Source organism: Notechis scutatus, chromosome Z (genome assembly GCF_049901735.1).
Source record: "Notechis scutatus isolate UNSWTSFEM ecotype Mainland chromosome Z, rNotScu1.2, whole genome shotgun sequence".
NCBI lineage: Eukaryota > Metazoa > Chordata > Lepidosauria > Squamata > Elapidae > Notechis > Notechis scutatus.
The window spans coordinates 60,681,783-60,697,388 of NC_142025.1; the positions used below are offsets into that span (position 1 = coordinate 60,681,783).

The following is a 15,606-nucleotide window of genomic DNA, read 5'->3' on the forward strand; positions in this document are numbered from 1 at the left end:
CCTCCCTGCAACCGGAGCCCGGCGGAGACACTTAGCTTCAGGCGCTCCTGTCGCCACCTTTCCTTCGCCTTTGAAGGCAAAGCCAATTCTTTTAAAAACGACGCTCTACTACCGGTACGACAAAGCCTCCCCTTCCCGAGAGGGCAGCCCAACCCCACGTGGGGAGGCGAATCTCCCGTGGTCACAGCGCAGGACCGGCCCACCCTGGGAGAAGCACCCAGCCGCCATCCCTGCCTGGCGCCAGGCAGAGCGCGAAGAGCTTTGCCTGGGGCGCCCAGCGCAGCTGACAGGCGGGCCCTCCTGCCTGGCAATGGAGCTCTCGCCAAGGCAGCGAGCGCCTCCCCACCAGACCCTCCGCTCATCCTGCCAGGGCCGCGCCAGAGCTGTGCGGACTGGGCAGAGCCAGGAAAGCGAGCCGCGGGTGCGCGCCCGCCTGCCAAGCAAAAGAGCCGGGCCAACCCGAGCTTGGCTTCCTTCCCAAGTCCCTCCAGCCCAAACCCAAAGGGGCCACCGGGAGATGCCGCCCAAGGCAGTGATAATGCCCACCTGTCCACGGACAGGGAGGCGAGGCGACGGCAGCACTGCTTCCCTGGCCGGCGGGTCCGGCGGAGAGAGCCCAAAGCCACCCGTCCTTTCCACCCCTCGCCCAGCTCGTCCCCATCCCCACACAGCTGCAAATGAGCCAGCAGCTCCAAACGCTGCAGCGGCACGGGCATCGGGCAGAGGCGCTGATTCGGCAGAGTTCAGCTCGGAGGAGGATGCAGCGCAGGCCGTCACCTCACCTCCTGTCCACAGATGGGTGGGCACTATCACTGCCTCGGGCAGCTCTCCCGTGGCCCCTTTGGGTTTGGGCTGGAGGGACTTGGGAAGGAAGCCAAGCTCAGGTCAGCCCAGTTCTTTCGCTTGGCAGGCGGGCGCGCACCCGCGGCTTGCTTTTCCGGCTCTGCCCAGCCCGCATGGCTCTGGCGTGGCCCTGGCGGGATGAGTGGCGGGCCTGGCGGGGAGGCGCTCGCTGCCTTGGGGAGAGCTCTGCTGCCGGGCAGGAGGGCACACCTGTCAGCTACACTGGGCGCCCCAGGCGAAGCTCTTCGCGCTCTGCCCTGCGCCAGGCAGGGATGGTGGCTGGGCGCTTCTCCCAGGATGGGCCAATCCTGCACTGCAGCCCCAGGAGATTCACCTCCCCACGTGGGGTTGGGCTGCCCTCTTGGGCAGGGGAGGCTTTGTCGTATTGGTAGTAGGGCGTTGTTTTTAAAAGAATTGGCTTTGCCTTCTAAGGCAAAGGGAAGGCGGCGACAGGAGCGCCTGAAGCCGAGTGTCTCCGCTGGGCTCCGGTTGCAGGGAGGAGCCCTGGCTGGCTGCATGTGGCTGCTCCAAATGCGGCGGCGTTGCTCTAAACGCCACGGCAGCACAGGAGAAGGGAAAGCAACGGTGGCGGAAGGTCTGCTGATATGAAGTGCCCCACCAATGCCAAAGTCAACGCAGGCAGCGCCATATCCAGGTATGCAACAAAAGTACTTCCTAACGGCAAGCCCCCCCACCATTTCGCATGTTTAATATAGGCCTTAATTTTAGGGGAGGGGCTTAATTTGATTTTATGCCAATAAAACATGCTGGGACTTCCTATTGGGGGAGGCCGTATTGTTGGAGAAACACGGTAGAACAGCGAACTCTTAATACTAGTGTTGTCTAGGTCAGTGGGATAGACCAGTAAAACTGTATAAACTGTATAATATAATATAAATAATGGAGTTTAGTGGAATAAGTGGGATCTAATATGAGGTATAGAGTTGCAGACTGTAGGGCAGAATAAAAAGAGAGACAGAAAGGAGAATATTGAATGCTCTTGTGGGAGAGGATAGAAAGAATATTAGGACAGCAACATACAATATTGCAAGAAATGACAAGTATTATGACAACTGCTGTGAAAACCGGGAAGAAACCCACTACAATAACAGCCATAGTAACATCATCTCCATCTACGCAAAGATCTATAAAAGGAATGCTTACAACAGACAAACAGCCTCTGCAATGAACACACAGTCCATGCAGGCCACTTTATTATCAATACAAGAAACAATGATAAAGTTACAGAAAGCATGACGAGAAACCACGGAGAAATGAAGACAGAAATAGAGAAAGTGAAAAGATAAGTGAGAAATGACATCCAGAAGTTAGATGAGAAAGTGGGACTGATCCAAGAGGTTTTACAAAAAAAATGACCAAAGACTACAAATGATTGAACAAAGAACAGAAAAAACGGAACAGAAATTAGAATCAGTAGACCAGAAAATGAAGGAATGGAATAGGGAAGTGGAAAACTCACTGATTCAGCTGGAAACGGAGAGAGCCTCGTTTTATCTGCGCTTTCAGAATGTGGAGGAGACTGAAGAGGAAGACCTAACAGCAACAATGGCTGAGATAATTGCAGAGGCGCTCCAAAGAGACAAAAGTGAGATACTCAATGAGTTGGACGAAATCTACCGAGTTTATACCAACTACGCCAGACGATTTAGGCTGCCTAAAGAAGTGCACATCCGTTTCGCATGGAAAAAAGTAAGGGATATAATCTATAAAATTACTAGAGATGAGCCAATATTCTACAAAGGAAAAGAAATTATTATATTAAAGCAAATCCCGAAAAGAGTGCCCGAGCAACGGAGAGAATATCGTTTCCTGGCTGCCCGACTTAACAAAAATAATATACTGTTCAGATGAATAACACCGGAGGGAATGTTGGTGTCATGGCAAGGGAAAAAGATTAAGATAGATACTTTGGAGAAAGCACAACAGTTCCACACCCAACTGGTAGGCACAGAAGAACTTGGTAGTAGCAGAGAAGAACTGGAATCGGCCAGCCAAGATGACCAACAATTGGAAAAGAATGGAAAAGAGCAAGAAGAGAACAGAGTAAGAACAAGGGCACAAATAGAGGCAAGGAACAACAGGAACTAGCTAATAGCAGCAAAGAAAATGGAAAACAATTTGAAAATACTGTCAATAAATATAAAAGAACTTAATTCTCCATCAAAATGGAACCAAACTTTTAAGAAATTGGCAAAACAAAAAATGGATATAGTGTGCCTCCAGGAGATACACATTAGAACTTGGGATAAAAAAATATTTACAATATAATAAATTAGGAAAACTTTATATAGCACTATCACAAGAAAAAAAAAGAGGGGTAGTAATTTATGTCAGAGAAGGAATAAGAGACGAAGTACTTTATGCAGATTCAGCGGGGAGAAGATTAATGTTAGAAGTTGTATGGGAACAGAGGAAATTCTTACTCATTGCAATTTATGCCCCTAATAAACAACAAGATGCTATAAAAAAATACATGAAAAAACTTCAGAATTAGGCAAAGAAGATATTTGTATGATAGGAGATTTTAACACAGTCACAGAGATAAAAAAAGGCTATCAAAGCATTAGTAAAGAAAAAATAAAAAAAAGAACACCCTCCCAAAAACATTTTTTAATATGGCAGAACAAAATTTAATAGATATATGGAGAATATATAAACTAAAAGAAAAACAGTTCACCTTTTATTCCATTCCCCATAAATCATGGTCCAGAACTGATATGGCGTGGATAAGCAAAACTCTAATGAAAGACATAGTGCAATTAGAAATAGTACCAAATATATGGGCAGATCATAATCCCCTAATAGTAACATGGAAAGGCCAATTAAAACAAAGAGAGAGATGGACATTGAACCCACAAATTCTGAGAGATAAAGAATATTTAGCAAAATTAAAAAGTGAACTAGAAATGTTTTTTGAAGTAAATACAAAAGAACACACCTCTTTACAGAATTTGTGGGATACAACGAAAGCCTATTTAAGAGGATTAACAATTGCATACAATGCCAGGAAGAAAAAAGAAAAAGAAAAGGAAAGTAATGAGTTACAGAATGATATCAGAAAATTGGAAAGACATGCACAATTAACACCAGAGAAGGAGCAAATCATAAGTAAATATAGTTTAGCTAAATATAAACTGAACAAATTAGAACAGGAAAGGAACTTAATAGCACTGAAATTAGCAAAGCAAAACTATTTTGAAAATGCTAATAAGCCGGGAAGATGGCTGGCATATAAGCTAAGGAAGGAAAAAGAGATGGATTCAACAATTACAAGATAAGGAGAAAAAGATATGGGAAGAAGGCGGAGCCTCCTCACTGACGGACCGTAGATCGTGACTCTCTGCGGCTATGGTCCGTGCTCTTTCGTTGGAGAGCCCCGATTATTACGATTAGGGGCTTAAGCTGCCTTGGAGGGGCGGCGGAGTAAGGGGAAGCCGCAAGCCAGGTTGAGGGGAGCCACATCTCCTTTTTCCCCCTGAAGACGACTGCAGCGGTGGTTTAAAATGGCCACCCCGAAGAGGAGGACTCAGCTGGATTAAGATTTGTGCAGGAGGGAAGAAAGAGGTGGATAACATCTGAACCGGGACAACTGGGCAATATAACTAAACAAAAGTACCCCGGGATTAAGGTAACATGGAATTTTTAAGAAAAGAAAAGTGAGCGGTGAAATTACTAAGGGACAGGGGGAAAAAAAGGAAATATTTTTGACAGCTAAGCAGGGCTTCGAACTGGGAAAGGAAGAAGCTGGAACTAAAGATTTAATTAAATTGGAGTAAAATATTTTGGGAATAAACAGGCATAAAATAAAGCTGGACTTAAGATTGTCAAAAAATAATAATAATAAAGTTTACAAATTGGAGACTGGACTGTGCTGGAATATTGAGGTTCGAAAAACCTAAATAAAAAAATAGGGAGAAAGGTGAAGACTTTGTATAATGGAGAGTGCCACCTTTTGACAAAAACTTGAGCTCAAACAAAAGGAAAAGCATCCTGTTTCTGAATGAACTTGTGTGGATGTAACATTAAAGAAATAATGAAACAAAGTAAGAATCTTAGAAAGTGAAAGCAGAATAGAATAAAGAAAAAAGCAAGGAAAGACTGACTGTGGGATTGATTGTTGTTTTTGGTATAGACCCTCGGCTGGAATAACTGAGAACTTTAAAAAACTGAAAGAAGAAAGAAGGAAAGTAAAAGTGTTTTCTTTGTGGACTTTAACGATCATAAAATATAAGAGTGTATAATGATGATATCTCTTCGGGAATTAAAAATGGAGCTTAAAAATATGAGAAAATTACTATAGGAAAGAGGCGAATGCTCTGTGTTAGAAAAAATGGAAATGGCGATTGAAGAACAAGAAGAAAGAGCTTCAGAGAAGGAGGAGTCGATTCAAGGAGAAGACATTTTAAATAGACAATTAACACAAAGAACACTACAAAGAAGTGGGGAAAGAAGGAAGGTTAAAAAGTTGAAATTTAAGAAGGCAATCAAAAGGGGGAATACCTGTGAAGTCAGGAAAGACAGAAAGACCCAGCAGAAAAGGGGAAAAGAAAACATTAAGAAAGAGAGGGATATAAACTGGAATGAGAAAAGATATGGGGAAAAGAGGGGGAGGAGAAGCAGTAAGAAACAGGTGCATGAAATAAAGAAATACGGAAATAGTAAAATGTTGAAAAGAAATTATTTTTTCAGAGATAATGGTTGATGAATTAAAAAGGGGATTCTGCAGGGTGACAAGGGGTAGTAAGAATATTTCTGCAATTAAAAATATTTAGAAAATAGGGTAATATAGATACTGATAACTTATTAAAAATCAAGGGGGGAAAATATGCTGCGGAATCCAAATGAAAAGATGTGATGATTATTATTGTAACTTCTTAAAAATAATGGTTTATTGGGAATCAAGATGAGGGAATAAAGGTATGTTTTAATCATTGAGGTGTCACACTCAAAACAGTAAAAAGGGGGAAACCTATACTTGTTTGTTTGTTTTTTAGTGTTAAAATTTGTATTAATCTAGAATTTATAAAAAGAATGTGTAATGGAAAGGGAATATGACAGACTAAAGAACCAACTAAATTAATGTTAATATAGACTATTAAAAGCAAGGAGAGACATTGGTAACTTTTTTATTATCATTATCATTATTATTATTATTAGGCAAACACATATTGTTTACCTTTATTTTTAAAATAAATATTAAAGGATTATATTTGAAATAATTGAAATGAAACAAAAAGATGTTTCGATTGAGATTAATGAAAGAGGCTAGAATTAATGTGTTTGTTTCTCTCCTTACTGAAAATTTGGAATGGAAAAGGTAATAATAGAATTAAGTATGCATATATCAATGTATAATTGCTATCATATTTGTATGTAAAGGTGATGACCTGGAAATATGTTGTCCACTAAAAAGAGATTTTTGTTTTTAATGTGAAAAACTGAATAAAATTTGTTTTAAAAAAAGGAGGGAAAGATACAAAACAATATGGAAAAGAAAAAAGAAATAGTACTGGAATATTTTAGTAAACTATAAACAAGAAGATATAAGTAAAGAAAAAATCAAACAGTATATAGAGGAAGAAAATATTCCAATACTAACAGAGGAAGAAAGGGAAATATTAAATGAAGGGATCACTAAGGAGGAACTAAAAGAGGCAATTAGTAAACAAAACAACAAAAACCCCGGAACAGATGGACTACCTGCAGAATTATATAAAAACTTAGGTGAAATACTCGATCCAATCCTTTCAGAAATTTATAATGAAGTACTTACAGAGGCAAAGCTACCAATGTCGTGGAGAGAAGCCTATATTACATTAATATCGAAGGAGAACGCAGATACCACCCACATAATAAATTATAGACCAATTTCTTTATTAAACGCTGATTACAAAATACTTATGAATATAATGGCTGAGAGATTGAAAAAAATATTAAGTAGATATATACATACAGATCAAAATGGTTTTCTTCCAACAAGACAACTAAAAAACAACACAAGGACAGTACTAGATATTTTGGAGTATTACAAGGTGCGTCAAGAAAAACAGGCTGCATTAGTTTTTCTGGATGCCCAAAAAGCCTTCGATAAAGTAAATTGGCAATTTATGAGACAACAAGTAAAGGAGATGAAATTTGGGGATAAATTCAAAAAAATGTTAGAGTCAATATATTCAAGCCAAAAAGCATGGATAATAATTAATGGAGAAACGACAAATTCATTTGAAATAGGAAAAGGAGTCAGGCAGGGATGTCCACTTTCACCTCTGCTCTTTATCACGACACTGGAAATTTTGTTGAGGAGAGTTAGACAAAATTCGGAAATAAAAGGACTAAGAATTAAACAAGAAGAATACAAGGGCCAAGCATTTGTGGACGACCTTGTATTGTTCATAGAACCAATTAAATCAGGACAAAACCAAAATGATAATAAAAAATTTAATAGAGAAACTAAAAAAGAAATTAGTAGAAGTAATGGGTATACAAATTGTTAAAAAAATATCTAGGAATTTGGCTCACGGCAATATGTTCAACAATAAAAGAAGATAATTATGTAAAATTGGTATTAGAAATAAAAAAGGATTTAGAAAAATGGGGGAGACTACTACGTTACGGAGAATTGCGAACATCAAATCTTGCCAAGAATACTATTTCTCTTTCAAACCATTCCAATTAAATTAGATAAAAAATTCTTTAATGAACTAAACAAAATTACCATGAAATTTATTTGGTCAAGAAAAAAAGCGAGAATAAAAATAAGATCACTACAAGATAATAGATGCAGAGGTGGATTTGGACTCCCTGCCTGGGAAATATATTATAAAGCAGCAATCTTAACATGGATTAAAGAATGGGCTAATCTGAGGAATAAAAGAATCTTAATCCTAGAAGGGCACGACCTAGAGGCGGGGTAGCATGCCTTCATGTGGAACCCTGGAAATAAGAGATATACACACTTTAATGGGCATGCAATTCAAAGCTCATTATTGAAAGTGTGGAAAGAGATTAAACATAAACACTATATGAAGATTCCAGGGTGGGTATCCATCATAGAGGCACTGATCTACCCCAATGCCTTAGAAACCGGAAGAAAGATTAGATATTATGATGTCCTAAATTCCCAAGGAGGATTAAAGACGAACCAAGAACTTAGAGAACAAGGGATGAAAATAGAGTGGTGGCCTTATTTACAACTTAAGACAAGATATAAAAAAGATATAGAAAAATTTGGAATTGAGGTAAAACCGAACCAATTAGATAAAATATGAGAGGGAACGGATGAAAAATTAATTTCTAAAATGTACAATTATCTATTAGAATTTGAAATGGCGGAAGAAATAGTTAAAGGCCCAATGATTGCATGGCAAGGAATGTAGGGCACATTAATCTGGAGGATTGAGAAAAAGTCTGGAAACAAAATTATAAAATAACAAAATCAGTTGTTTATAAAGAAAACCAATACAAAATGTGTTACCGGTGGTACCTGGCACCTTCAAGGTTAGCGAATATGTACCTAAATTTAAATCCGACTTGTTGGAAATGTAAGCAAACAAGGGGTACCTTCTTTCATGCTTGGTGGCTTTGCCCAAAAAGTAAAAAGTATTGGGAAAAAAATAGAATTTGGATAAAAGAAATTACAAATATACAATTAGAATTTAAGGCCAAAATATTTTTATTGGGAATGTTAAAAGGGGATCTATGCAAAAGAAATGAAATGCTTAATTCTCCATATAATCACGGCAGCAAGAATTGCGTTGGCACAATGTTGGGTGTCTAAATGCCAACAAATAATTTGATAATTCAGAAAGTTCTTGACTGCACTGAAATGGACCTACTTACACAAAAACTTAGGGATAAGGTAGACTCAAAATATAGTACAGCTTGGGAAAAATGGTATAGTTGGATTAAGGAGAAAAACCAGGAAACTAAAAGATAAGGATTTGAAAAATGAAGTGGTTAGATTAAGAGCATATACCAAAAATAGAAAATGAATATTAGTAAAATTGTTCTCAATAAATGATCACACCATCTTAGCTGATTAGAAATATATGTTTTATGTTTATATTTGTACTTGTATATTGGTTTCATCTGCAACGAAATGTATCTTATACATATATTTTTCTTTTTAATCTTTAATAGGTTATTTAAAAAATTTTTTTTTAAATAAATGGTTTTAAGTTCAAAACTACCTGAATTTTTATATCCAGAAATCACCCAGAAAACGTTTATAAACTTATATATTACAAACCCGCTTCATTTGGTCAAAACAATTATAGTCAGATCAGAACAATATGCTATGATTTTAAAATATTTTTGTACACAAATTTTACATGAGTAAAAGAAAAATGATAAAGTACAAAACAGTTTTTAAAAAATGAAAGAAAATGCATTAAGAAAGAAAGGCACAAAATGTATTATATGTTCAAAATACCATTAAAAAGTATCTTCTAATTAGTTTCCAAAGGTAACTGACAGATTGATAGCAGCCTCTGGCAGAAATGGCATAGGACTCCAATGGCAGCCCTGCTTCTGGAATTATCCGGGCTCAGGCTCTTTCCTCCTCCACGGAAAGGACTAATAAGGCTTCGAAGATTAAAGCCGGTAAGTGTCTTAACTTCAGAAGTTACCTTCCTAACATCTATTATTGATTTCGTGAACGAAAGGAGAGCCGTTTGGCTACCGTTTCGCCGGTTCCTGAAAGCAGGGCAGCCAATCACAACAGGGAGGAGCAATTGAGGATGACGAAAGGAGCCTGACAAGCCAGAAGCCCCTTCCCGCAGGCGCCGCGACGGTATGCCTCACGGCGAGCAAAACAGTTTAGCAATTACCTCAGCATAACAGAAAAGCCAAACTTCCTCCGAAAGGGAAGTACCGTCGGTGAGCTCTTCTTCCCCATCAGAAGAGCGAAGAAACCGGGGCAAAAGGAGACTCCCAGTCCCTTCCGCCAGGACACCCACCTCATGCTGTAAGCGCCGGCGCCCAGCTCTTGCCCAATGCCGGAGAGGCTGGCATCGAAGTCGTGCGCCAGACCAGACTCGATTACTTCGTCCATCTTCAGCACCCACGCCATCTTCCACCGATGGCTTCAAAAGGTGGTGGCGAAGTCGCCTCTTCTCTGCGGCGGTGGGCCAGGAATGCGTCCGGCCCGAGTCGGGAGAAGAGAAAAGCAACGTCGGAAAGACGCACTTGAGGGAGAAACCGGCAAGGAAAAAGAGGCCGCCTCAGCCCCGAGGAAGCCCTCTCTCCTCTGAGAAAGTGAGACTCGCTGCAGTCAACACCATTACGGCGGTTGCCGTGCTCAGCCCCATCCTGAACTTCCCACGGCAAACCTAGTCGAGGTCTGGCTGTCTCTTCGATAATTGTGCCTCAGGCCAGGACCGGCTCACAGCCGCGGCTGATGATCAAATCAGCATCGCCCTCCGCTGCTACTGCAGCAAAGGGAACCGCCCGCCGCGACAACGCTGCCGCCGCCCCTCCTGCGTGCGCCCCGTCTAGCAGACTCCACTCACTCCTCCGGGGGCAGGAGAGGTTCCGGTGTCAGCGTCCCCGCCTCCTTCCTGCTGCGCTACAGCGCGCGGACACGGCAATGGCAGAGCAAGCACTACCGGACGCGGCGTATTCTCTTATCCAGCCGTGCCTCCACTGAGGCAAGGGTCGCGGGTGGTGATTGCTTGGTGCTAACTTACGGGGAGTGTATATTGACGAATCAAGAGACTTAGTAAAGGGGGAAATGATTTTCTTTTAAGCCAATCAAAACACTTTCTTGACTGTTCGTTTAAGTTTCTCCTTCCACGCCCTCTTCTAATCTGCCCTGATTACAAAATGCAGGTGCAATGTGATGCTAGAACCCGTTTAAAGAAAGTGAATGTAGTTGTAGGGACACACAATGCTCTGTTCTGGAAACAATTTATAGATTTTACGTGTGTGATAACTGCCACTGAGCCCGAAAATCACCCTAAATCTTTAGCTGATGCCGTGTTGCCTTTTTCATAATAAGTAAGTCATCATTATTGACATCATGATCCAGTCTAAATAACTGGCTGACTGCGACCAGCCATAATGACAGGTGGATAAAATGTCAGGTGCAGTCAGGGTGATTGTGTGACTAACAATATGGTATATGGGTGCCACGCCAAAAGTTTTGAACAACAAATCTGCACATTTACAAAATTTTCATCACAATTGCAAAAGACCACTGCTTGTATCCATACTTATACTATGCCAATACATTACTACATCTCAGGTGCTTGGGAAGAACTCGAGCATAAAGGCCAAGACCAGCTAAAAATCAGTAACTTTACATGGTTGTGTTGGAAGAAATGTCCATTTGGGTTCAGTTCCAAGTGGGAAGAAAGACACCAGAAACATGGTGACTGCCTGGAAAGATGTTTTTAATGGTGGACAGGATCACATGCCTTGGAGCTCCTGGGTGAAAAAGGGAAGAGATGCTTAGAGTCCCTTGGTTTTATGCCCTCTCAGGTGAAATGCTGCTCGACCCCTCAGGAGCTACAAAGCACTCACTGCTCCTCTGGTAGCCACCAAGCCTCCTCCCACCGTGCTTCTCTTCCTCCTTGCCAGAAGCGCTCACCCCCAGCAGGAAGGAGAAGGCTTGGCAGTTGCCAGAGGGATGGCAAGCACTTTGCGGCTCCTGAGCGGAAGGGTTGAGCCTCCCCTCACAACATCTTCACCTGAGGGCATTGCTGGCAGCTGCTCGGCCTCCTCAATGCACAGAGGCACGAGGCAATACCAATTCAGAGGTTCCTTCTCCCCCACCCCCACCCCCACGCAGGTCAGGGAACACCCCCCACCTAGGAGTGGGATTCAAAATTTTTAACAACCGGTTCTGTGGGCGTGGCTTAGTTGGTGGGTGTGGCTTGGTGGTCATGTGACTGGGTGGACATGGCTTGGTGGTCATGTTACTGGCTGGGCGTGGCCAACTCAATATCACTCACATCGAGGTATGCATGTCCTCACCTGGCCTCGACTGTGAGCATGCTGCAACGGTCATAAGTCACTTTTTTCAATGGTCACTCCACACAAGCAAAGTACCAGCAAAGGAGGGGGGGGAAAACTCCAGAGAAGTTCCAGAGACAGGAAGTCTAGTCCTGCCAAAAATGTAATAAGGGTTAACAGAGAGGCAGTTTCTGTAAGCAACACCAGAATGTTTCCTTCCTGCCTTCCTTACAGGATTAGGCCAGTAATTTCTTCTGACAACAGGTTCTCGAACTGCTTAGAATGTTAACCAGTTCTAGAGATTAGGTGCGAACTGGTAGAATCCCACCCCTGCCCCCACCCCCACCCCCTTGAAGGTCAGGGCTCAGATGCCACGATCTCCTGCATGTTACCCTCGCCGCGTGCATCAGTCTGCTGGTATAACCCCTGTTGCCCCACCTCCCTGCCAACCATCTGGTCTTCAGCACGTGGCTCCGGACATTAGATTCCCACTACCCAGCACCAGTTCAGAGGTTCCTTTCCCTCCACCACCAAGACCCAGAGAGAGGGGGGGGGAAAGAGAGAGAGAAAGAAAGAGGAAGTGAGAAAAAGGGAGGGAGGGAGGGAAAGACGAGAAAGAGATGAGAGGTGTTTTGTTTTCTGTGGGAAACGGGTCCAAATGACTCTTGAGTATTTAAGGTTGCAGAAGCAGGCAGCCAAGCTAAGTGCCTGAAGGACCCCATCCTGTCAGTGGGAGTCCAGGAGCTTCAGCGAGTGGCATGCTGGATTCATATTAGTGGTCTGCGGGATTTAAAATTATGAATTTGGTGGTCCTGAGGTCCAAAAGGTTGGAGACCCCTGTCTTGATCAGTTGTCAGACTTCCATGGAGTTGGTGGTCCTGAGGTCCAAAAGGTTGGAGACCCCTGTCCTGATCAGTTGTCAGACTTCCATGGAGTTGAACCATACAGCTTGGTTGAATCTTATTGTACCCTTTGACTATTATTTAGTGTTGTACCTGATGATTCTTGATTCTTAACAAATGTATCTTTTCTTTTACACTGAAAGCATTTGCACCAAGACAAATTCCTTGTGTGTCCAATCACACTTGGCCAATAAAGAATTCTATTCTATTCTATTCTATTCTATTCTATTCTATTTTGCTGGGTGATGCAATCTTCCCAGGTGCCATGTGGTGAGATGGGTAGAGGGCTAATCCTATCATGCCCTGATCCCATCACTCTGGTGCTGAAGTGGGGGCAGGGAGCTGCAGAGAGCAGCTTTGTCTTTAAAGACATGTTTCTCCCTTTCTCATCCAGGCAAATACAATATTCTGCCTTTTTAATATTTCCTATAATATTTCATTCTTCTAGGAGGGGGGGTGGGTGCTAACTTTCTATAGTTGTGAACAGATAACTATAATATGAACACACATTTAAAAATTTAGACATTGTATAATGAAATTATGACTTTTATTTTGATTATAATTTTAAAGGCAATAATAAAATGTAACATTCATTAGAAACTCCTTTAATCAAATTAAATATTTGATAGCTTTTGAGAATAATGTTTTTTGATTTATGAAGTTTAGCTGTTTCTTAATCTAGGACAAGGGTGTCAAACTCACATCACTGCATTACGTGACACTTTGGGACTTTTCCCCCTTCGCTAAACTGGGCGTGGCCAGCGCATGGCGCATCCAGCCCACAGACCATGAGTTTGACAGTCCTAATTTAGGAGATCCCATCCCTAATTCACCAACAAATTTGAGAGGGATTGACTGCACATAATTAATCATGTGCTTTGGGTGGGGGACACAAAGTTGAAATGCTGCTGGAAACAACTCATACTTTTGCCTGAAGAGACTGAGAGAAAAATCACTTTTTTGTAGTTGACTGGTGTAAGGAACTTATACTGATTAAAAATGAAGGTAGAATGAAAAGAAGGATTGCAATGTCAAATAATGAATAGAATAGAGCTGGAGGGGACCTTGGAAGTCTTATAGTCCAGCCCCCTGTTCAAGCAGGAGAACCTATACACAGTGGTGGGATTCAAATAATTTAACAACTGGTTCTCTGCCCTAATGACTGCTGGGTAGGTGTAGCTAGGTGGTCATGTGACTGAGTTGGTATGGCCAACTTGATATCACTCACATCGAGCGACGCCTCATCTGGCCTCTCTCTTCTCACCCCTACACTCCTCTCCTCGTCTTGCATGTTATGGTGAGAGAGGAAGCTTTTTCAGTCATCTTCCCCTTGATACTAGCCAATAAGATGAGATTTTGCTATCAGAAGGCCTGATGTACAATTCCAAGTATTGTTTATCACCAGTCTCTTGGTAAGACTGAATGGAGAGATTTATAAAGAATAACAGTTGAAAGGGACCTTAGAGGTTTTCTAGTCCAAACCCTCTCACGCATTAGACCCTATACTGTTATGGACAAATTTCTTCTTAAAAACCTCCAGTGATGGTACCAGGGGTCTGCAACCTTAAACATTCAAAGAGCCATTTGGACCCATTTCCCACAGAAAAGAAAACACTGGGAGCCACAAACCTGGGGTGGGCATGGCCAACTCAACATCAATCCCACCCGGTTACATGAACCCCAGCCACACCTACCTAGGTTTTGTGCCTCCCAGTGTTTTCTATGGGAAATGGGTCCCTCTCCCGTCTCCACCTTCTCTCTCATTTGTGTCTCTCTTTTTTTCCTCTCTCTCATTCCCTCCCTCCATCATTTTCTCAATTTTCTCTGTCTCTTTCTCTCTTTTTCTCCCCTTTTCTTTCTCACTTCTCTCTCATTTGTTTTTTTCATCTTCCTCTCCCTCTCCGCCTCTCTCTTTTTCTCTCCCCCTTCTCTTTCTCACTTGTTTCCCTTTCTCTCATTCTCTCCCTCCAGCTCTCTCTCATTTCTTTCTCCCCTCTCTCTTCCCCTTCTCTCTCTTTCAATTGTTTCTCTTTTCCTCTCATTCTCTCCTTCCATCATTTTCTCATTTCTTTTTCTCCCCTTTTCTTTCTCTCCCCTTCTCTCTCTCATTTGTTTCCATCTTTTCCCTCTCTCATTCTCTTCCACTAGCTCTCTCTCATTTCTCTCTCTCCCTTCCTTTCCCTCTCCTTTCTCTCTCCCCCTTCTCTCCCTTTCCCTCTCCTTTCTCTCTCCCCCTTCTCTCCCTCTCTCATTTGTTTCTTTATTTCCTCTCTCTCATTCTCTCCCTCCATCATTTTCTCATTTCTCTCTGTCATTCTCTCTTTTTCTCTCTCTCATCTCTCTCGTGTGTGTGCACAAGCGGGATACCTTTCTGAACCTAGATCACAGTGGCAGTGGCAATGGTGACTTCTGCTGCCGCCACTGCACACTCAGGTGCATAGCTGGCTGCTCTGCACAAGAGAGCCAGAGCTCTTCCCTTCCTGCATCCGGCATCGGCGGCTGCTCCTTCCCATTCCTCTCCTTTCTGAGCTGACATGAAGGGGATCGCAGCTGATGCTGAGCTGCCTGCAAAGGACATGGAATGGCAAAAGGCATCAGGTTATGGGCAATGCAGAGAAAACGCGAGTGGCGCTTCAGCCATGCGGCTCTGCGGAGAGGCTCATGCCTTCTCGGGGCAGAGAGCAAGTCGCGCAACTGGGCCAGTATCTCAGGGTGGAAAGTAGGTTGTGCGACTGGGTCGGCAGGGAGCTGCATGAGAGGGGTCAAAGAGCCACTTGCAGCTCTGGAGCCACAGGTTGCCGACATCCGGTATACCCACAACTTCTTTTTTTTAAAGTTTTTATTGGTTTTTAAAAACAAACATAAACAAACAAAACATAAAAACATC

General features: G+C 42.5%; 1 protein-coding gene across 5 annotated transcripts in view; it reads right to left on the reverse strand.

Moving 5' to 3' along the window:
* The window catches only part of UBP1 (upstream binding protein 1), a 70,597-nt gene extending 60,089 nt beyond the window's left edge, over positions 1-10,508 (reverse strand). For 2 of the 5 annotated variants that reach the window (XR_015746120.1, XM_087948293.1), the window contains exon 1: positions 9,822-10,478. Coding sequence is in view for 4 of the 5 variants with exons in the window: in XM_087948293.1 (XP_087804419.1) it covers positions 9,822-9,934 (113 nt within the window). In the remaining variant the exon portion in view is untranslated. Of the gene's footprint in view, positions 1-9,692; positions 9,764-9,821 lie in introns of those variants that run through there. The other 3 variants (XM_026678457.2, XM_026678456.2, XM_087948291.1) reach the window with 3 other exon arrangements.
* Positions 10,509-15,606: the final 5,098 nt, after the last annotated feature.